This window comes from Zalophus californianus, chromosome 1, assembly GCF_009762305.2.
Source record: "Zalophus californianus isolate mZalCal1 chromosome 1, mZalCal1.pri.v2, whole genome shotgun sequence".
In the NCBI taxonomy this organism is placed as follows: domain Eukaryota; kingdom Metazoa; phylum Chordata; class Mammalia; order Carnivora; family Otariidae; genus Zalophus; species Zalophus californianus.
The window spans coordinates 61,735,741-61,759,250 of NC_045595.1; the positions used below are offsets into that span (position 1 = coordinate 61,735,741).

The window sequence follows — 23,510 nt, forward strand, 5'->3', positions numbered from 1 at the left end:
TTGCCTCCCAGATCTCATGAGGGTTGAGTTACAGAAGAGAAACAGAGGTTGGGGAACTCTTCGTTTTATAGCAAGCAGTAAACAAATCTGTTCTTTGCCCTGGAGGGAGACATTATTTCACCCCTCAAAGTTGCGGGCTGCAAACATAACCCTGAGAAGTAACCCAGGTAAAGAGTGGTCAAGGTCTTGAATTCTTGGCATACCCATCAAGACTTAGCGAGATTCATGGAGGAGTATCTCTTTCAACAATCATTATTAATCCCCTTTATTTAAACTGAAACACTGAAGCCCAGAGAAGTCAATAGATCACTTTATGTACACAACCAGTAATATCAGAGCTTCTGTTTTCTTATTCTAAATTGGTGCTACTTTCAATAAACCTGCACTATCTAAACTTTAAAATATTTTATTAATAATTTTTAATTTTGATAACAGAGCTAAACAATTATTTAGATATTAATAAAATATTAAATATAATAAATAAAATTATTAAATATAACATTTTAAAACATTATCGCTTATAATTATTAAATGTTATTTTAAAATATTATTATATAAAATATTATGAAATATAATTTATATATTCTATATATAACTTCACCCATTTCTTTTTTTAAAATTTATTTTATTTATTTGAGAAAGAGAGTGCATGGGGTGGGGGCAGAGGGAGAGAAAGAATCTCAAGTCAACTCCCTGTTGAGGGTGGAGCCCACCATGGGGCTCAGTCCTACAACCCATGAGATCCTGACCTGAGTTGAAATCAAGAGCCAGACACTCAACCAACTGAGCTACCCAGGTGCCCCTAACTTCACCTGTTTCATTTTCCTTTTAAAATGTGGCTACTAGACAATTTTTAATTATATTTATTTTATGATCACATATATATTATATTTCAATTGGATAACACTGCAATGACTCTATTATCCTTTATTTTCCTTTTAGTCCTTTTTTCCTAAAAATTTCCCCCATTTTTCAGTACTTCTAACATACATACTGCAAATGCACCATGTACTAATCTTAAGTACACAACTTGCTGAGTTTTTACCTATGCATATTTTGTTATAATTGAATAAGGAAAGGGTTAAGGTAGGGGAAAGGTAGGGGCCCCTGACTAGGCTCTGAAACTATTTCTAGCAGGCAGAAGCACTAAGTCAGAGTGAACAAGAGATAAGGAAACAGACCAGCTGGCCCTAAATATTAGGGAGTATTTTTCTTTGGCGGCTACAGTGTATCACAGAAAATGGCCAAACCTCAAAGAATTAAGTCATTAAGGGTGTTATCAATAGTCTATGCTCAAACCAAGATGGCACAAGAAACTCAAGGCCACAAGCTTCCCAGGCAGTTCTCAATAAAGACTGCCACTAAAAGCCCTCAGTGGCAACTCATTCAGGACCCTTCTCACTTTAGAGAGCTTCTTTGCTTTCTGCTCTCACCTTCACGTTCACTTCACTTCACCCTTTTGTGTCTGTGAGATTCATTCTTCGACTTCGTGAGACAAGAACCCTGCAATCCTGTAACATAATCACCACTCAGACCAAGATGCAGAATGTTCCCTCCTAGTCAATAACCACTGACTCCCATTCTTTGTGATAACTTATATTACATTAGTAAGTTTTCCCTGCACTGGAACTTCATATAGAATCACTCTTTTGTGTCTTGTGCTCAACATAGTTTTTTTGGGACTCATCCTCATTGTTGAATGAATCAATAGTTTATTTTTTATTGCTTTGCAGAATTCCATTGTATGGCTTTATTTCCAGTTGGTAGGCACCTGGGGTGTTTCCAGTTTAGGCTATTTTGAATAAAGTTGCTCTGAACATTTGTGTACATACTTAACCTCTGAGGAGGGCTGTGATCTACCTTTGGTAAGTCATCTAATGCCCCTCTCCCACTCCAGTATTTTAACATAGTGCCCTACTTGATGGATATTTATTGAAGTATGGTTTCAAACTAGCAGTGATTTATCTCTTAGTCTTCAAATGGAAAATAAAGTCCAATGTCATAACAAAGTCTGCTCATAGTTTCTACTATCATCACAAATAATGAACAAATAGGTCAGGAAGTCAGTCTCCTGTACTTAAATGTTCTATTTCAGTCTTGTTGCCAGTTAAAAATAGACTTGTGCTACCAGATACATTTTAGTGACTGCTTAGGAAAGAATGTAGATGTTTTCTACACTGTTTTTACCCATTTCCTTCATCTCCTTATCTTTTTCTTTTTAATAGTAATTCAGAGGGGTGCCTGGATGACTCAGGTGGTTAAGTGTCTGACTCTTGGTTTCAGCTCAGGTTATGATCTCAGGGCTGTGAAATCGAGCCCCATATCAGGCTCCGCGCTCAACACAGAGTTGGCTTAAAATTCTCTGCCTCGGAAGAATGAAGGGGGGTATATTGGAGGGGGAGACGAACCATGAGAGATGATGGACTCTGAAAAACAAACTGAGGGTTCTAGAGGGGAGGGTGGTGGGGGGATCGGTTAGCCTGGTGATGGGTATTAAAGAGGGCACGTTCTGCATGGAGCACTGGGTGTTATGCACAAACAATGAATCAGGGAACACTATATCAAAAACTAATGATGTAATGTATGGTGATTAACATAACAAAAAATTTAAAAAAAAAGATTCTCTGCCTCTCCCTCTGCCCTTGTCCCTGCTCAAATGCTCTCTCTAAATAAACAAACAAACAAACAAACAAATAAATAAATAAATAAAATAGTAGTGCAGAGAAAGGCAGGTTCTAAGTGGAAATATTATAGAGACATTCAAAGAAAGTCTATGTTACACAAGGAGTGTTATTATTTTGGTAGTTAATGAAAAAGATTTTTTTTCATTTTCTTTCCTTTAAGATTATGTATTTGGGAGACTACAGAAGCCAGACATCCTCGGTTTTGATCATGCATCTGAAATCATGAGCCAACTAGACTTAACCTCTGAGCCTCAGCTTTCTTGTCTCTAAAATGGGGATTCAATACCTTCCATATAGGATTGCTTAGAGGATTGAAAGACCTGGCATAGGTCAAGCTGAGCTCTTCAGGCAACAGCCTTTGTGAAACCGAGTTCTCATTGGACACATGCCTTCTTCCTATATGAGCTGCTGTTTGTTTCCTGTTCTTTGTCTCTCTGAGAACTTGGGTTTTGTCAGGTATCTGTCTACCAAGTTTCCTAAACTGTGTGCTCAGGTACGCCAGGGTGCTGCAGCAAGCTCACCTAGAGCAGTCCAGGATATTTTAAATTTTAAAGGGAAACAGTGATACCTGGCATCTGTCAGAACTATACTGGCTCCAGGAAGTTCACAGTTTCAACATTAAATTGTGGTACATTTCTACCATTGATGTCATATCTTTGCAAGGCTGTTTTCTGTGCTGCATGGAAATCTATGTACAACAGAATGAAGATGGTGGAATCAATCCCATCTGAATCCAAGTTTTGAGAAATTGCACAGTGACTACGAGGTACAGACATCTCATAAGTACCTAAGTGTGGTTGTTGAAAAATAAAATAAAAAATGTATTTTTCTCTGGGTGCCTGCATGGCTCAGTGGGTTGAGCATCCGACTCTTGCTTGCTTCTTTCTGCTCAGGTCATGATCAGGTCATGAGATGGAGCCCTGCCTTGGGCTCCGCTCTCAGCATGGAGTCTGCTTGGGATTCTTTCCCTCTTCCTCTCCCCCGCCACCAGGACTCTCTCTCTCTCTCAAATAAATAAATAAATAAATCTTTAAAAATGTATTTTTCTCAATTTCTGTGTATTATTTTTCATAAGGCTACTAAGTTCATTAAATTGTTCGGATCTTACTATTCAGTAGGTGGTATTTCTTAGGTTTTTTTTTTTTTTTATCTAGAGGTATGTGAAAAAAATGACTGAGATACTAAGTGCTGTGAGCTAGAAAGTCTGAGAACTTTCTGTTCTAATGATGTTTAACCTAGGATAGACAACAGTGATATAGAGAAATATGTAGATTTTGTAGTGTTGCAACAGTCAAGACTACATTTTGTAGATAAACTTTTCCCCCAGGAAGCCCCTTCTTTAATTAGTTAATTCCGATGTACCCTCAAATCTCAATTTAAATATAACCTCTTGCAGGAAGCCTTCCCTGATTTACAACTGTCCAACTTCCATTCACAGTGCCATCTAGATAAGGAACCTCTCATCTAGGCTTCCCAAAATCCTTTGCTTATTCCATTGTAGCATCCTGGAAATATTGATTTTTTTTTTTCTCTACTTGAGTTTGTTGTGGGTGGAGATTTAAATGAACTTTGTATCTATGTAATCTGGCGATGTCTGGCATGTAACAAGTGCTCAGAAGATATTTGTTGATAAATTAATGAAACACACACAGGTATATATGGGTAATAGTAACCAGTGTTTACTAAGCATTTTATAGGTACTTCCAGGGTTATTCAAACGACATCTTATGAGCTTATAACTTGAAGACTGTTTAGTATTTTTGTGACTTAAAGATCAATTAGTGTGACCCCTGAGTTCAGAAAGGTGAATGGAGGGCTAGGAGTAGCAGTCACTTTTGGTGATAGGAGCACACTCACTAAAACGTCTAAAACTAATAACCCTGACCATACTAAATCCGGTGGAGAACGTGGAGCAACTGGATCTCTCAGGCACTGCTGGTGAGGGTGTAACATGGTCAAGCCACTTTGGACAACAATTTGGCAGTTTCTCCTAAAGTTAAATACACGCTTATCTGAAGACCTAGTAATTCCAGTCCTCAGTGTTTATCCCAGAGAAACGAAAACATGTGTAAACACAATGACTTACACACTAACGGTTATAGCAGCTTTATACATAATTATTAAAAAGATGAAAACGCAAAGGTCTATACACAGGTGAATGGGTCAACAATTGTACTGCTTCCATACAATGGACTTCTACTCAGCAATAAAGAGGGACTACTGAAACACCAACAGTACTGGGTAAATCTCAAAACATTATGCTAAGGGGAAGAAGTCTGGCTCAAAAGAGCACAGGCTGTATGAAGTGATGTGATGTTAAAGAACGGGGAAAACTAAGCTAAGGTAATAGAAATTAGATTAGAATTGCTTGGGAGGGAGTGGTTATTGACTGGGAAGTTCCTGGAACTTACCAGAGTGGTGGGAACGTGCTACATATTCGTTGGTGCTGTGGTTACCCTGGTGAATACATTTGCCAAAAACTCATAGACTGTACACTTAAAATACGTGTGTTTTATTCCATGTAAATTAAATCTCAGTTAAAAACAAAAAAAAATTACATGATGACCCAATCAACGATGGTGACTGGAAGCAGGGGTCATGACGTTCTTTTATGAGGAAGTGTATTCTTACAAGGTTAAAAAAAAATGAGCGTGGAGATGGGGAAGGGGGATTTCCAAGTACCAGAAACTTTCCTAAGTACTGACTTAAAGCAGAAGAAAACTTGGAAGCGTTCTCTATTTTACAGAGTGAGGGAAGGACGTTGCGATAGTTGATGCCGGATATGGGCCAGCCTCTAGTGAGGTGCCGATCCAGTTCGACCCCAACTCCCGCCAGGGGTCCCACTACTCCCAGCGGCTTCCTCGGGAGCAGCCGCCGCCGGCAAGTTGCAGTCGGGAGGGGAGGGCGCTCGCCGGCGTCGCGCTGACGTCACGCGCGTGCTGACGTCGGCGGCGGCCGCGGCCTCTAAAGCGGGCTGTGTTGCGGGGGGCGCCGAGTTTGAGTAGTTTGGGGGCCGCTCGGCGCCTGGCGCTAGTCCCGCCGCCCGCCGCGCCCCGTGAGCCGCGCGTCGGCCTCACCGAGCGCGTCCGGCCCGTTCCCGCGGGGACCCGCACTGGCGGCTGGGCGGTGCTCGGCAAAAGTTGGTCCCTCACGGGCGGGCGGCCATGGAGCCCCGCAGCATGGAGTACTTCAGCGCCCAGGTGCAGCAGAAGGACGTCGGCGGCCGCCTGCAGGTCGGCCAGGAGCTGCTGCTCTATCTCGGCTCCTCCGGCGCCATCCCGGACCTGGAGGAGGACCTGGGGCGCCTGGGCAAGACGGTCGATGCGCTCACCGGCTGGGTGGGCTCGAGCAACTACCGGGTAAGCGGCGGCGGCGGCGGCGCGGCCGGGCCGGGCACGCCCTCTCCGGCCAGCCCTTTAATCCCGGACGTGCGCGACCAGCCAGGCGAGCCCCCGGGGTGCGCCTGGCGCCTCGGAAACGCCCCGTGAAGGGGAAACCTGTAGGCTCAAGGGTCCCTGGACGCGAGCCGGGGACTTAGTTCCCACCAGGACCAAGTTTTTCCCCAGTTATGAACAATGACAAATTCAGCGATTCCGTGACACAGTGCGGAGTTTTTTTGGCATTAGGACACAATGTTTAATCAGCTGTTTAACAAATCATCGATACTTTACATACAGAAAGCGCTCGAAGACTTTCTGCATTTGTACGTATCTTGTAAACACTATTAAACCAAGACAGGACATTAGGATACAATTTTTAAGTTCAAAAGAGTGTCAAGTTAATCCCTGTTAATTAGTACTTTTTATCTTACTTAATCTTGTTTCTTTTTTTCTTTTTAAAATTTTGAGTCTAGAAGGTTGTGTTCTTCGTCTCTGAGGGATCTTTAGAGCTTAATCAGGTGCCTGATTGCCTGATTAAGTTTACCGTTAAATCCAATACAAAGGTGCTGACCCCAGGGCATTATGTATTTGTTTCATTTATTGTCTACGGAAAGTAGTTGAACGCTTCCTGTTAGTTTTGCTGCAGTTGAGGACAGCGGATTTGAAACCTGTGTGCTAGTAGGTGACCTAGTGAAACGTGTCCAAGTGGATTAGTTGATGAAAAAAAATTACGAGCTACAAGAAGACTGAGTATTTTGAAGAGCTGGTAGTAGGCAGGCTGTAATGTAGCCAAGTTGAGAGACCAGGTAAATATTCTGTAATGAGCCTGTACTGTAGTTTTTAGCAGTTATCTTTTTTCTAGTCTTCTGGTGGCAGTGTTGCTTTAAAATGCTGGCTCAAATCTACGGATGAAGTGATTTTTCTAAGTAATTTATGCTTATAATCCTGCGAATAGGCTGTACTTTGAAAGCTTTATTCTTCTAGAGTAGAAAGTTAAACTCTACAGTTACTATGCAGATTTAATGGTGAAACTTACATGAGTTTTGGAAGGGGTTGACTTTTACAAGGATAATAAACCCTATTGGAATTAACCACCTTGATGCTCTATTACATACTATTTCATTATTTTTTAAAACTTTAGAAAATGTTAACATTGAATGATATATCAGAACTGTTTGGGAGGTTATTATTTCTTTGGGAGAAACAAGCTAAATTTACTTACACTGTGAGGACATATGCACACTCAAGATAATTGATTTTATGTTGCAACATAGGCTGTTGTAGAAAGTCAGCTCTTTGGTAATGCTTGCTCCCCTTCCCAAGTAAAGGGTGTCACCTTCTACGCTGGCCATAGGGAGTTGGCTTTGGATCATTTCAATCTTCAGTTATACCATCGTGTCACCTTCTACATCAGCCATGGTGAGTTGGCTTTGGACCATTTCACTCTAAAGATGTACCTTCAGTGAATGGCATTTGACCAGTCCCATCTCTTGAAACACATCTCTTGGCTTCTGTAATACCACAATATCCCAGTTTTTCTTTAATGTCTTTAAGCACTACTACTCAGTGCTGTATTTTCCTTTCAACTGTTCCCTAAGAATTAGAATCCATCAGGGATCTGACCAGGTTCTCATCTCTTTACTATACTTACTGTATCAATCCCACTACATGAATTTTAGATTCCATGGTCTCTTGCCTACTTAAGGCCATTAATTTCTCAGTTCTACTTTCTCCTTCTTGAGTCATTAGTTCTCTTCTTTCTACTGAATGCTGTATATAAAATCTTTTCTGACGTTGTTAGAGGGCATTTGGGTTAGTTTCTTCCTTGGGTTTTATAAACTAAGTTACTAAACTAGGTCATCATTTTTTACCCAAGGTACAATAACACATATTTAAGTCTTTAGGAAAAAAGTGTATTGTGGAATTTTTTGAACATACACACAAATAGAGAATTGTACTTAAATTTCAAATTATGCTGAACAAAATGCAATTTTCTTCAGATTTGGTACTGCTTTAGAATTTGAGTATCTTAACCATCATTACTTCCAAAAATTTGAGTGATTATACTATATGTTGGGTATTGTTCTAGATACTAAGGATCCAGCTGTGAACAAAACTAGTAAGCTCGTTCATTTAGCTTCATTTGGATATTTATTGAGTACCTACCATGAGCAGGCACTCTTCTAGGCACTTCAGATACAGTAGTGGGAAAACCAAAATCCTTGCCTTTGTGGACTTAGATTCTAGTGGAGGTAGAGGAATACACACAGATGAGTAACTAGAATCTACAATATGTTAGAGGTGGTAAGTGCTTTGGAGAAAAAAAGCAGTGAAGGGAATAGGGAATGTTGGGCAGGATGCAGGTAATCAAGAAAGGGAGGTGAAATTTGGGTATAGACATGAAATAAATATAGGAGTGAAGGATGATTTAGGCAGAGAAAACTGCAAATGTGGAGGCCCTAGTTCTGTGGAGGAACATAAAGAAGGACAACATGGCTAGAGTTTATAAGTGAATGATGTATTAAGAAAGATGAAATTGGGAGATGGAAAGAGCCTTAGAGGATTTTATTCAAAGTCAGTGGAGGGTTTTAGGTAGAAGGGTGGCTGCTTTGTGGAGAGTGGACTGTAAAGATGGCGATGTTGAGAAGTGCAAGATTTTGAGATACGCTTTGGTGATAGAGCCAATGGGACCTCCCGTTGGGTTGAGAGAGAGGAATTAAGAATAATTGTCTTTCTTGAGCACCTCTCGTATACTCGACAAATTGATGAAGGAGTACTTGAACCTAGGGAGGTTAAGATTTTCCTACTCCCTTTCTCTACTTTTCTAAAACTCTTCAGTATCCTATCATTTATCAGTTCTACTTTTTTATATTGTTTATCTGCAAATGTAACAGTAAGTTGAGTCTAAAAATGGAGAAATAAATAGTATTTCTATAACTATGAAGTGCTGAACTAAGTAATATGCTAAGATTTCAAGTCTTCTCAGAATCCAAAATCACAGCCCCTTTGCCATTTGAAGGATGAGACTTTCCAATGTCAGCTTCACCTTGATTGTATATTATAAACTCTCAGTTTCTTAAAATATACCATTTCTTAGCTTGCTTAAACAAAACTTGAGATCTATTTATATATGGACCTTGCCTATTCTTTTTACTTACAATAAAGAATGTCCACGTTTTTAATTTTTTACTGTAAACATTCTTTTACGTTGTCTTGTATATATGCATGAGAATTTGATTAGGGCAGTGATTCTGAACCCTGTCAGATTCAGTGCCCTCTTTTAATGTCTCCCTTGTAATCCTGAAATAAAATTTATAGATAATACCGAAGACACATAATTTTTTAAAATCCTAATAATGTCCTAGCTGTACTAAAAAAAAGGAAAATTATATGTAATTTGTAATGACATAAAATAGAATTCAGTATGTAAATGCCCCATAATGGTAGCTAGATGGCTGTACCAGTACATAGTTTTGCTGTAAATGCTACTACAGCCAGTTCAGACCACTACGGGTGTGTGGTTGCTGGGGATTCAGACTTACAAGTGGCATTACTATTGGTGATTGTGATATCCTAGAACTGTAAATCCTGAACCTTATTTTCCTTGAGTACTCCAATTGAAGAGTTTGACCGCCCCAATCCAGTTAGCTTTTAACTGTCCCAACTATCCCACACGCCTCTAGTCTGAGCTTACATTTCCTGGTCAATCAGTCACACCCAGCATTCATTCTTAATTCTCTTCTCCCTGTTCATACTCGTTTATGGTCCTGATTTGATAAAATGGAATCCTGGTTAATGCAACTCTGCCTACCTCCACACCTGTGGTGCCTACATCTGCAACTAAAGGTAGATGGAGAAGAATACAAAACCTCTGATTTCATTTTAAATTTCTGACCTTCAAGGGGGCCCTAATTGGTGGCTGGCAATCATCTGTATTTTCTAGTTCATTCAGTCTTCGACAAACTATTTTATATCTGTCCCGCCCCCCGCCCCCAGACCTACCAGTATCTCTTCTGTATTCAGTGTCAGCTAATGGCCTTACTTGCTACTTTACTGAGAAAATTGAAGGAATTGGAATTTCTTAAGATTCCCATTAGGGTATGTACCCACCTCCCAGCATTCATACCCATAGGAGGCTCTCGGTGTTTGTTAAATCTAAATTAAAGCACATTTGTCCCTTGATTTACCAGCTGGAACACTTATGTACTAAAACCATGCAAAAGAAAAGTTCTAGGCTCTGATAATTTCAAACAGGATTTTCATTTACTTGAATGGCTGGCAGCAGGGCTGCTAAGTATGGCCATGTACCTTTGGGCTGCACAGCTCCAAGAAATAATAGTGTGTTGTACTACCCCCTCCCCCAGTTTAGAATAACTGTTTTTGGGTATATGTCTAGAAGTGGAAATATTGGATTATACTTCTGTCTTGTCCCGCTCACTTGATCTAGAATTAATCAGTACCTTTAATTTTAAGTCATTTGTTTCCCTCCTTTTTTTGAGGGAAATAGTTTTATTATATAATTACATAAAAATAACCTGTTACTTCTTTTTAGGTTTTCAATTTTGTAAGCCATCAGGTTTTACTTACTTGATCTGTGCATACAAAGCTCTACTTGACAATTATTCTATCCCATTCTTTTTTTTTTAAGATTTTATTTATTTATTTGACAGAGAGAGGAGAGAGAGAGAGAGAGAGAGACAGCAAGAGAGGGAACACAAGCAGGGGGAGTGGGAGAGGGAGAACAGGCTTCCCGCTGAGCAGGGAGCCTGATGTGGGGCTCATCCCAGGACTCTGAGATCATGACCTGAGCCGAATGCAGATGCTTAACGCCTGAGCCACCCAGGCGCCCCTAGTCTATCCCATTCTGTACTCATTTTCTTAGATGCTGAGTTAATTTGTGGAAAAAATGTACTGTAAACCATTAATATTTCCTAATGAGAGGAGCATTACAGGAAGTCTGCTTGTTACAAAGAATACATATCTTTTTTTCTTTTCTACTTACAGTGGAAAACATCTGTGATTATGAATTAAGCTTATCTTCTTCCTAGATTTCAAGAATTGTTGTTAGGCTGACTTTTACATGGGAAATTCTAGTTGTGGTTCTTAAATCGCAAGTAGTCATTACTATCTCGTGCATTTATTTAGCTTTGTTGTTGGACAACATTTCTGATTTAAACTATTTGGCAAATTAAACATACTGAATTGAATGAAACTCTAGCCAAGGCAACAACTTGCGTGTGATTTTATTGACATCACGTTAGTTATTCAGATATGTTAAACCACTTCTGATTCAGAGGTGAAAAGGGAGAGTGAGAAAGAGAATGGGAAAATGACCCTAAAGGTTCTGGGACTTCTTGGGGTTAATAAAATTTCATAAATTTTTTTAAGTTTCGGTTTTATGGCTTTAAAACACCCTAAAATTTAAACTTGGTCTTAGCCCCAAATTTGCTTTTTAGAGTTTCTGTTTTTCTGCATGTTAAAAAATGTTATTTTTGCTTTTAGTTTTTTTAGTATTTTGTTTTATACTTTTATATTTATAATTTAATATGTCTCTATTCTTGCTTTTGTGTTTTATATGTACCTGTTAGAAATTTCATACACTAGTTTTGCTTTTATGTTTTAAAGGACCTGAATGGAGGGGTGCCTGGGCCGCTCAGTCAGTTGAGCCGTCTGCCTTTGGCTCAGGTCATGATCCCGGAGTCCCAGGATCGAACCCCCATATCAGGCTCCCTGCTCAGTGGGGAGCCTGCTTCTCCCTCTGCCCCTCTCCTCTGCCCTCTGCTCATGGTGTCTCTCTCTCTAGAATAAATAAATAAAATCTTAAAAAATAAAATAAACAACCTGAATGGAAGCATTTGAGTTCCTAAGGAAGTGGTGGGGAGCAAATTGGAATATAGCTCTAGTTTTCTTCTCTTCTTTCTTGATGGTTTCTTATTCTACTGAAAGGACCCTTAGCCAAGATATAGGCTAAGTTGAAAGATGTCCAAATGGAAATTCAGGAAAGTCATTTGTCTCTAGCTCCATGGTAAATTTTGGTATTTGCTATATTAAATTCACCCACCATATTCTTTAGGAATGTGTTGGCTTATTATTGGGTCTTTATTTACTAACCCATGTGAATTTTAGAATCAGCTAGTCAAGTTGCACTAAAAAATTGGGGCTTTTATTGGAATTACATTGAATATCCTCTTTTTGGGGGAAGATTGGATATCTTTCTTTTTTTTTTTTTTTAAAGATTTTATTCATTTGACAGAGAGAGACACAGTGAGAGAGGAATACAAGCAAGGGGGAGTGGGAGAGGGAGAAGCAGGCTTCCCGCGGAGCAGGGAGCCCGATGTGGGACTCGATCCCAGGATCCTGGGACCATGACCTGAGCCGAAGGCAGTTGCTTAACGACTGAGCCACCCAGGCGCCCCAGATTGGATATCTTTATAATGACCTCTTTTACCCATGAAAATTATTTGTGCTTTTTTTTTTTAAGATTTTATTTATTTATTTGAGAGAGGGAAAGCAAGAGAGAGATCACCAGTGGAGGGAGAGGCAGAGGCAGAGGGGGAGGGAGAGGCAGAGGCAGAGAGAGAGGGAGAAGCAGACTCCCCACTGAGCAGGGAGCCCGATAGGGGCTCGATCCCAAGACCCTGGGATCATGACCTGAGCCGAAGGTGGATGCTTAACCAACTGAGCCACCCAGGTGCTCCTATGTTTTCTTTAATATGTCTCATTAATGTTTCATTATTTTCTCCAAATAGGTCTTACACACATTTGTTAGATTTATTCTCATAGTTATTGAGAGTATAAATCCTATTTTTTATTTTTAAAATTATGCTTTCTGATACATTGAAATGAAATGGCATTTTGGATATTGATTTTTGCGACCAACCTGCCTGTAATTCAAAACATTTTTTCTGCAGTTTGTGGATTCTTTTAGGTTTTCTCTACATATGGTAGTCCCTCCTCATCTGTGGGGGATACATTTCCAAGACTCCCCAGCAGATGCCAGAAACAGCAGATAGTACTATACACACACTATGTTTTTCCTTATACATACATACCTGTAAGAAAGTTTAATTTATGTTAGGCACCATAAGAGATTAACAGCAATAATAAAGCGGAACATTTATAACAATATACTATAATAAAAGCTATATGAATGTGGTCTCTCTCAAAATCTCCTTGTACTATACTCACCCTTCTTGTGATGATATGGGATAATGAAATGATGAAATGAAGTGAGTTTAGTGATGTAGGCATTGTAACATAGTGTTAGGCTATTATTGATTTCTGAAGAGGATTATCTATCTACTTCTGAACCACAGTTGACCTTGGGTAACTCAGGCTGTGGAAAGCAAAACTGGGGCTCAGGGGGGACTACTGTATAATAATATCAGATAATAATAATAGTTTTGCTTCTTTCCAGTTCTTTAGTTTTGCTTGGTTTGGGTGCATTGGCTAAGACTCTCAGAATTAGATTGAGTAAAAGAGTGTGGGCCTTGAGTTGTTCTTTTGTTTCAAGGGTATGTTCATTTCACCATTAGGAATCACAGTTCCTGTAATTTTTTTTAAAAAAACTTTTTACTATAAAGAATTTTGAACATATGTAAAAGTAGACAGAATAAAATAACAAATCCACCCACAACATTCATCAGTCCATGGCTAATCATGCCCCATCACTTTGTCACAAATCACAGATACATTGTTTCATCAATGAGACTTTTGATTTAGTGTCTGGAAGATAAATGTTCTTTAAAAAAATTGTTGGAGTGCCTGGGTGGCTCAGGCAGTTAAGCGTCCAACTCTTGATCTCAGCTCAGGTCATGATCTCAGGGTCTTGAGTTCAGGCCTCACGTTGGGCTCCCAACTGGGCATGGAGCCCACTTAAAAAAAATTATTAAAAAATTGTTAATTGTTAACATAACCTCACCACCATTATCATATGTAAAAAAAATAATTCCAAATATGCAGGGTCAAATTTCCAGTTTTTAAAATGTCATGCAAATTTTTAAATTAGATATTTATTTGTTTGTTTTAGTAGGCTCCCACCCAACGTGGAACTCAGTGTGGGGCTTGAACTCACGACCCTGAGATCAAGACCTGAGCTGAGACCAACAACAGTTGGATGCTTAACTAAGCTACCCAGGCACCATACACTTAGTAGCCTAAAGCAACATAGGTTTATTTTCTTACCGTTTTGGAGGTCAGAAGTCCTAAATGGGTTTCACTGGGATAAAATCAAGGTTCCAGCAAGATTGTATTCTTCTAGAGAACTTTGAGGAGATAATTTTCCATATTCTGGAAACCGCATGCATTTCTTGGCTTAAGGCCTCTTCTTATGTCTTCAAAGCCAGCAGTATAGCACCTTCAAATCTTTCTGACTACTGCTTTTGTCATTGCATCTCTGTTTACTCTCCTGCCTCTCTTTTATGAGGCGTCTTGTGGGCCCAAGATAACCCAGAGTTATCTCCCCACTTTAAGACCTTTACCACATCTTTAAAGTTCTTTTTACCACATAAAGTAACATTCTCACAGGTCTTGGAGGTTAGGATGTGGACACCTTTGGGAGGCCATACCTCAGTCAACGTGTTTATTAAGTTTCTTTGAATTTGTTTCTCCCTCAGTTTCTGTTTTTAAAAGTTCTTGGATTTTAGGGTGCCCGGGTGACTCAGTGGGTTAAGCGTCTGCCTTCAGCTCAGGTCATGATCCCAGGGTTCTGTGATCAAGTCCTGCATAAGGCTCCCTGCTCAGTGGAGACCTTGCATCTCCCTCTGCCCTTCCCCCACTCTTGAGGGTGTTCTCTCTCTCTCTCTCATAAATAAATAAATCTTTAAAAAAAATGCTTGGATTTTATTTGTAGAGTTTCCCACAGTTATGTTTTTGCTGATTTCATTCCTGTGCTGCTAGTTCCTCTGTATTTCCTATAAATTGGTAGTTGAACCTATAGCTTGATCAGATTCAGCCCTTTTTCCCCCTCAGGAGGCACATAGCATCAAGAAAGCACATAAGGTATGATAGTATCTTTTTATGATGTTAGCAACCATTAATGTTCAGTGTTTAGATTTCTTAATTCATTAGGGTTTGCAAAATGATACTCTAATCTTGTTATTCTTTCACTTATTAACTAGAATACTTTTATAAAGAGATATTTAGACCATTTACTTCTGTTTGGTTACTCATTGGCATAGTTTATAATAGAAAGGCAGGCATACTTCATTTTGTTGTGCTCTACATTATTGTGCTTCATAGATACTGCATTTTTCACAAATTGAAGGTTTGTGGCAACCCTGCATTAAACAAGTCAGTTGGTGCCCTTTTTCAGACAGCATTTGGTTACTTTGTTATCTCTGTGTCACATTTTGGTAATTCTTGCAGTATTTCTAATTTTTTTTTGTTGTAGTGTGTTTGTTATGATGATCTGTGATCAGTGATCTCTGATGTTACCATTGTAATTGTTGGAACCACACCCACTCAAGATGGCAAACTTAATCAATAAATGTGTTCTGACCACTCCACTGACCAGCCATTTCCTGTTTTTCTCCCTCTCCCTGGGCCTCCCTGTTCCTTGAGACACAACCATATTGAAATGAGACTCTACAGTGGCCTCTAAATGTTCAAGTGAAAGAGTTGCCTGTGTCTCACATTAAATCAAAAGCTAGAAATGATTAAGTTTAGTGAGGAAGGCAAGTCAAAAGCTGAGACAGGCCAAAAGTTAGGCCTCTTGTGACAAACAGCCAACTTGTGACTGCAAAGGAAAGGTTCTTGACGGAAATTAAAAGTGCTACTCCAGTGAACACACAAATGATAAGAAAGCAACACAGCTTTATTGCTGATACAGAGACAAAGTTTTAGTGGTCTGGATAGAAGATCAAAGCGGCCACAATACTCCCTTAAGCCAGAGTGTCGTCCAGAGCAAGGCCCTAACTGTCTTCAGTTCTGTGAAGGCTGAGATTGGTGAGGAAGCCATGGAAGTTTGAAGCCAGAAGTTGGTTCATGAGGTTTAAGGAAAGAAGCCATCTCCATAACATAAAAGTTCGAACAAGTTATTCAAAAGATCTAGCTAGGATGATTCATGAAGGTAGCTACACTAAACAACAGATTTTCAATGTAGTTGGAACAGCCTTATATTAGGAATAAGATGCCATCTAGGACTTTCACAGCTAGAGAGGAGAAGTCAATGCCTGGCTTTAAAGGACAGGGTGACTCTCTTGTTATGGGCCAATGCAACCTATGACTTTAAGTTGAAGCCACTGCTTCACTTAAATTGTGAAAATCCTAAGGCCCTTTGGAATTATGCTAAATCCACTCTCCTGTGCTCTATAAATAGAACAACAGCGCCTACGGGAGAGCACATCTATTTACAACATGGTTTCCTGAATATTTTAAGCCACTGCTTAAACCTACTGCTGAGGAAAAAAAGATTCCTTTCAAAATATGACTGCTCGTTGACAATGCGCCTGGTCACGCAAGAGCTGCAGTGGAGATGTACAATGAGAATTATTGTTGTCTCCATGCCTGCTAATCCATTCTGCAACCCATGGATCATGGAGTAATTTTGATTTTAAAGTCTTACTGTTTAAGAAATAACATTTCGTAAGGCTATCGCTGCCATTAGATTGTGATTCCTGTGATGGATCTGGGCAAAGTAAATTGAAAACCTTCTGGAAAGGACTCACCATTCTAGATGCCAAGAAAATTCATGACTCCTGGGAAGAGTTCAACATAACATAAACAGGAGTTTGGAAGAAGTTGATGGCTTTGAGGCATTCAAGGGAGGGAGTAACTGCAGATGTGGTAGAAATAGCAAGAGAACTAGAATTAGAAGTGGAGTCTTTGCTGTGCAGTAACTTTATCTTGATGTAGTCCCAATAGTTTATTTTTGCTTTTGTTTCCCTTGCCTCAGGAGACATATAGAAGTTGCTACAGCCAGTGTCAAAGAAGTTACTGCCTATGTTCTCTGCTAGGATTTTTATGGTTTCAGGTCTTACAATTAGGTCTTTGATCATTTTGAGTTTATTTTTGTGTAAGGTGTAAGAAAGTGGTCCAGTTTCATTCTTTTGCATGTTGCTGTCCCGTTTTCCCAGCACCATTTGTTGAAAAGACTGTCTTTTTCCCACTGGATATTCTGATAGGTTAAATAGGTGATGGGTATTAGGGAATGTACTTGTCGTGTTGAGCACGACAAGGGTGATGTAAGTGTTGAATTACTACATTGTACACCTGAAACTCATATAACACTGTATGTTAACTAACTGGAATTAAAATAACCTAGGGGAAAAAAAAAAGAAACGGAGCCTGAAAATGTAAGTTGCTACAATCTCATGATAGAACTTGAGCAGATGAGTTGCTTCTTATGAATGAGGAAATGGTTTTTTTTGGGATGGGATCTACTCCTGGTGAAGATGCTGTGAAGATTGTTGAAATGACAGCAAAAGATGAAAAATATTACATATATTTAGTTGATAAATAGCATCAGAGTTTCAGAACCTTGACTCCAATTTTGAAAGAAATTTTGTGGGTAAAAGGCTATCAAACAGCATCACATGCTACAGAGAAATCATTCATGAACGGAAAAGTCAATTGTTGCGGCAAACTTCATTGTTGTCTTTTTTTTTTCTGAAGATTTTATTTCTTGACGAGAGAGAGACAGTGAGAGAGGGAACACAAGCAGGGAGAGTGGGAGAGGGAGAAGCAGGCCTCCCGCAGAACAGGGAGCCCAATGTGGGGCTCGATCCCAGGACCCTGAGATCATGACCTGAGCCGAAGGCAGACGCTTAACGACTGAGCCACCCAGGCTCCCCTTTTGTTGTCTTATTTTTAAGAAATTGCCACAGCCACCCCAGCCTTTAACAACCACCACCCTGATTGGCCAGCTGCCATCAACATTGAGGCAGGACCCTCCACCAGCCAAAAGATTACAACTTGCTGAAAGCTCAGATAATTGCTAACATTTTTTAGCACTAAAGTATTTTATAGTTAAGGTATTTACTTTTCTTAAGACTTAATGATATTGCATGCTTACTAGAGCAAAGTATAGGGTAAACATGACTTTTATATGCACTGGGAAATGAAAAAATTCACTTGACTCACTTTGTTGCGATATTCCCTTTATTGCAGTGGTCTCGAACAGAATCCACAGTATTTCTGAGGTATGCCTTTAGTTCAAATGATTCTTTCATTTATTAATTGTCGAAATAGTAAGGTGGTCTTCTAGCATCCTCCAATATTGGCTAAATAGTTTTTATCATTATGAATTCTTGTATTTAAACATATCTAATGTTATTTCAAGACAATGCAATTATTATCCTTATTAATACTTAAACGGCTTATCTTGACATGACCCTAGTAATCGCTTATAGCATCTTCGCTGTCTGGTATCACAAGATGTCCTAGTTCCTGCTCCTGCTCTGGAATCAGCCACTTCTCCAAGAAACTCTGGTTCTTTTTAGTGGGAAATAGTATATATGTGAGTGCTAGTGGAGCTCATTGTTACATGTTTGATTGTTTCTAGATTTTTTTTCAATGAATAGAATGGGTTTTATCTTAATTTTGAAGAAAAATATATCATGAGTTCATAGTGATTCTAATTTAGTTTCAGGACTGCATTTTTTACTACTTCTGTATGTCTTCTATCTCCTTCAATCAACAAGATTTCTAAAATCATTGAAGTTTCTTTTTTGTAGAGTTTAGTGTTTGTTCTTAGGATATATCCCCCTGGAAAGAGATAATCAAATTACTAAACTTTAAAATCACTTGAAATAGTTAAAATACTAATTTGGTATACGTTTAGGTTCACTTATTTTGTTTTCAATGAAATTAGTTATTGCTACAAATACAGTGTATTCAAAATAATCTGGCTTCCTTCTCTATTCCTTATAGCCTGTTCCTAACCATTAAAAATAGTTTTTATTATTATTTTTCCATTGCTGTTATTTTTAATAAACATTTCTAACTATATCTACACATAGTCCTCTTTGTATATATACATGCATTGTCCCAACTTAGTTTTTTCACTTAACGATATATCATGGAGGTGCACCTGGGTGGCTCAGTTGGTTAAGCGTCTGACTTGATTTTGGCTCAGGTCATGATCTCAGGGTCGTGAGATCAAGACTTGTGTCGTGCTCCACGCTTAGCGGGGAGTCTGCTTGAGATTCCCTCAGCCCTCCGCCCCCCCCCACTCACTCTTTCTCTTTAAAATAAATAAATAAAATCTTAAAGAAAACAATATCATGGAGGTTATTAGGATTAAGGAGGGTAGTTCTCATTTTTATTTTTAAAGTGTTATAGTGGGGCACCTGGGTGGCTCAGTCGTTAAGCGTCTGCCAGGGTCCTGGGATCGAGCCCCGCATCAGGCTCCCTGCTCAGCGGGAAACCTGCTTCCCCCTCTCCCACTCCCCCTGCTTGTGTTCCTGCTCTTGCTATATCTCTCTCTCTGTCAAATAAATAATATAATCTTTAAAAAAATAAAATAACATAGTACCCTGTAGCATGGATGTACTATAGTTTATTGAATCTGTCTCATATTGATGAATGTTTGGATAGTTTCCGGTCTCTTGCAATGAATAATATTCATATGTCCTTTAATAATTTTGTTAGTGTATCTTAGGGATAGATTCCTAAATGCGATCTTACCAAGTGTGCATGTTTTTCCTGCTAATTTGAGATACTGCTTTTATCATCTGTAGAATCTGTTAAGTCTGTGAGCCTATTAGTAGATTTTTCAATTATGTTTTAACAGCTTTATTGATATAATTTACATATATACAATTTATTCATTTGAAGTGTACAATTCATTGATTTTTTTAGTATATTTACAGATATGCACAACCATCAGCACAGTTAATTTTAGAATTATTTTCATCACCTCAAGAAGATCCCTGTACCCTTTTGCAGATACCACCTCATCCCCCCATATTCCCTAGTTCTAAGCAACCACTAATCTGCTTTCTATCTCTATAGGTTTGCTTGGTCTGAACATTTCTTATAAGTTTAATCATACAACATCTCACCATTTGTGACTTTTTTTTTTCACTTACAATATTTTCAAGGTTCATTCATGTTGTAACATGTACCAGTCAGTCCTGTTCATGACCACATTTTTGATTGAGTGCATACCCCACATTTTCTTTATCTATCAGTTGAAGAACATGTGGGCTTTTGCACCTTTACCTATTATGAATAAGGCTGTAGTGAACATTGGCATACAGGTATCTGTTTGTGTTCTGGTTTAACTCCTTTGGATATATACCTAGGAGTGGAATTAATTGTTGGCCACTCAGTGTTTTTGTAACACCTTATACCCTCCCTTTTTTCCTGTGCTTCATAGATGGTTTTTCTCCATGTTCTCTTCTCCAGTGGCAAACTGCTCCTTACACTGTCCTTGCTAGCCTGGTTGTGGCGAGTGGGAGTGTTCTCTGTTTTTCTGGTCCAGCTTAAGTCTTAGGAGCCCTTGGTTCTTGAGTCTTAGGGATGAGGCTTTATCAGAGGTCCTGCCTCTCCTCAACTATAGACCTCTAATCATCTGAGCCCAGGATGATTTTCTGCCTCTCCCTCTGAAGTAGAGAACTTTTTTCTTTCCTCTTTGCTCAGCAGCAGTGAGTTTTTACCTGTGTCCTGGGGTGACAGTATTTGTCTTTCTCTCAGTAGCATCATACCTTTGTTTCTTACAAAAGTGTGGGAAAATAAAGGTTTGTGCCTTTCCTACAAAGGCAGCTGCTCCCTTCGTCAGACTTGGACAACCAAGAGAGATTTTTTCCAATCACGAGTGTCCAGTGGAGGTTTGTGGAGAAAGAGCCTGTAAAATGGGTGTCTCTTCTTTTGTGTCTGTGGCTACTAGGGATTATATATTTTCATGCTATCCCATATTCAGCTATTAACAAGTTAAATATAGTTGAACTCTTAACCCACTTGTATCACATTTTCATTTTCCTTCTGTCCTCTGCCACATGTGTCCTACTGCTTATGTCCCAGCTCTCCTTGGGAGCATCTATCTTTCCTTAAATTTCAGGCTAGTTGATTATCCTACAACTGCAGCTTTCTTATGGATTCAAGAATAGATATGGTTCTATAGATTATTTGGCTTTTTCTTGTTACAGTGGGAGTGGTATTTTTTCCCAGTGTCTCCATCCTAGATAAAAGCTGGAATTTCTGTATAATTAAAGGTGCTGTTATTTTTAACTTTCATTTAGGAAACATTTCAACATTATGGGAAAGTTGCATGTATAGTCAGTGAACTTCTTTGTACCCTTCACCTAATTTACCAGTTACTAACATTTTGCCAAATCACTTTATCACTATCTTCCTGCGTATTTATACACCATTATTATTATTGTTATTATTGTTATTATTATCGAACCATCTGAGAATAGGGTGCCCTAACCTCATGGCTGTTTATCCCTGAATACTTCAGTCTCCTTCTTATTTTTTAAAAAAACTTGGTAATATATGAAGATCTTTATATGTCAGTGATTATAATTGATTTGAAAGAATGCATTGGTACTTTGTATTCATTAAAATTTCTTTCTATCTGTAGGTATCATTAATGGGATTGGAAATTTTAAGTGCCTTTGTGGACAGATTATCAACACGATTTAAGTCCTATGTAGTGATGGGTAAGTTAACTTTATCTAAAAATTATTGTAGGTTTTGACATACTGACTTTTTTTCTCACTGTTTTTAATAGAATTGGTTCTCTGTGAATGCAAAAATGTAATTTTGTACAACCCAGAGATCTAGTTAGCATTTTAGGTTGCCTAGACATAAAAAAGTTTAAGCCTATTTAAATAAATATTTCCTTTGAGACCAAAAAAAAGCAAAAAACACACTAAATACACTGTTGTTTTTTAGATTTTTACTTCATATTTTAAAGTGTTTTACTGTAACTTTTACTTTTTTTGTAACATTAAAATTTTATAACTTACACCATGACTTTTTTCCCTTTTTTCTCTTTTTAATTATTCATTTATTTTTTTCTTTTCAAATTTTTATTTCAATTCTAATTAACATACAGTTCTTGGTATATTGGTTTCAGGAGTAGAATTCAGTGATTCATCACTTACATAGAACACCCAGTGCTCATCATCACAAGTGCCCTCCTTAATACCCATCACCCATCTAGCCCACCCCCCACCCACTTCCTTCCATCAACCCTCAGTTTGTTCTCTGTCATTAAGAGTCTCTTGTGGTTTGTTTCCCTCTCTCTCCTTTTTTTCCTCCCTTCCCATATGTTCATCTGTTTTTGTTTCTTAAATTCCACATATAAGTGAAATCATACGGTATTTTTCTTTCTCTGACTTCTTTCACTTAGCATAATATACTCTAGTTCCATCCATGCCATTGCACATGGTTAAGATTTCATTCTTTTTGATGGCTGAGTAATATCCCATTATATATATAGGCGCACACACACCACATCTTCCTTATCCATTCATCAGTTGATGGACATTTGGGCTCTTGCCGTAGTTTGACTATTGTTGATGATGCTGCTGTAAACATCATGGTGCATGTACCCCTTTGAATCTGTATTTTTGTATCCTTTGGGTAAATACCTAGCAGTGCAGTTGCGCTGGGTCATAGAGTAGCTCTACTTTTAACTTTTTAAGGAACCTCCATACTGTTTTCCAGAGTGGCTGCTCCAGTTTGCATTCCTACAATGCCACTTTTTAGACTATCTGTGACGGACCGGTTCTTTTGTTGCTAGTCTGTTGCAGACGAATATTTTGTAAAATACAATAAAAATAAATTACAGCAAAGTGAAAGGAAAAAAGATACAAGGCCCAATTTTTTATTATTAGATTCAATAAATAAAATTATTTTGGTCAGATTATTTTTAAAATTTTATTTTATAAACACTCTCAGTTTTTTTTTTTTACCACAAATAGTTTGTAGACTGGTCCGGGCTGCCAGCCATACTTTGAGGTGCACTTACAGTAATGTGTTTGCAGTACATTATAGTATACTAATACAATGCTTTTCTTTGTGTGGTGGTTAGGATTACAATGTTGACTTTGACCTGTTTTCTAAACCTGAGTGACCTTCATGTGTCTTTTTGAGTGCTTTGATGAGTAGATTTGGTTCCTATTATATAGAAATATTTAAGGGGAGAAAAAAATATTTAAGGGAAACCTCAGATGTTTGTGACTTTCTTTTATGAATTAAGTTAATGCTTCATAATGCCTCCCACTTATTTTTGAATTATCTTTGGTCAACTTTTTATTCATGTTTGGTATACCCCTAAATTCTGCTGCTTTCTTCTTTTTGTAAACTTTTTTGTTTAGCTATCTTTTTAGCAGAAGCATCTTAGTGAGTTTCCCTTTATTCTTCCCTTTTTAATCAATACCTGGTATCAATTCATTCTTTACATGAATCTCCTCTAGAAAGGTGATTTTTTTTTTTACTGTGTCAGTCTTCTGCTGAAAAATCCTATGATAGGGGCGCCTGGGTGGCTCAGTCG

At 38.6% G+C, this 23,510-nt stretch overlaps 1 protein-coding gene across 36 annotated transcripts in view; it reads left to right on the forward strand.

The window, feature by feature from the left end:
* Nucleotides 1-5,253: 5,253 nt before the first annotated feature.
* The window catches only part of CLASP2 (cytoplasmic linker associated protein 2), a 178,009-nt gene continuing 159,752 nt past the window's right edge, over nucleotides 5,254-23,510 (forward strand). For 7 of the 36 annotated variants that reach the window (XM_035724793.1, XM_027581933.2, XM_027581916.2 and 4 more), the window contains exons 1-2: nucleotides 5,259-6,043; nucleotides 21,591-21,669. In XM_035724793.1, coding sequence (XP_035580686.1) covers nucleotides 5,849-6,043; nucleotides 21,591-21,669 — 274 coding nt within the window. In that variant the 5' untranslated portion in view covers nucleotides 5,259-5,848. Of the gene's footprint in view, nucleotides 6,044-21,590; nucleotides 21,670-23,510 lie in introns of all 36 variants that reach the window. The other 29 variants (XM_035724771.1, XM_027581909.2, XM_027581905.2 and 26 more) reach the window with 8 other exon arrangements.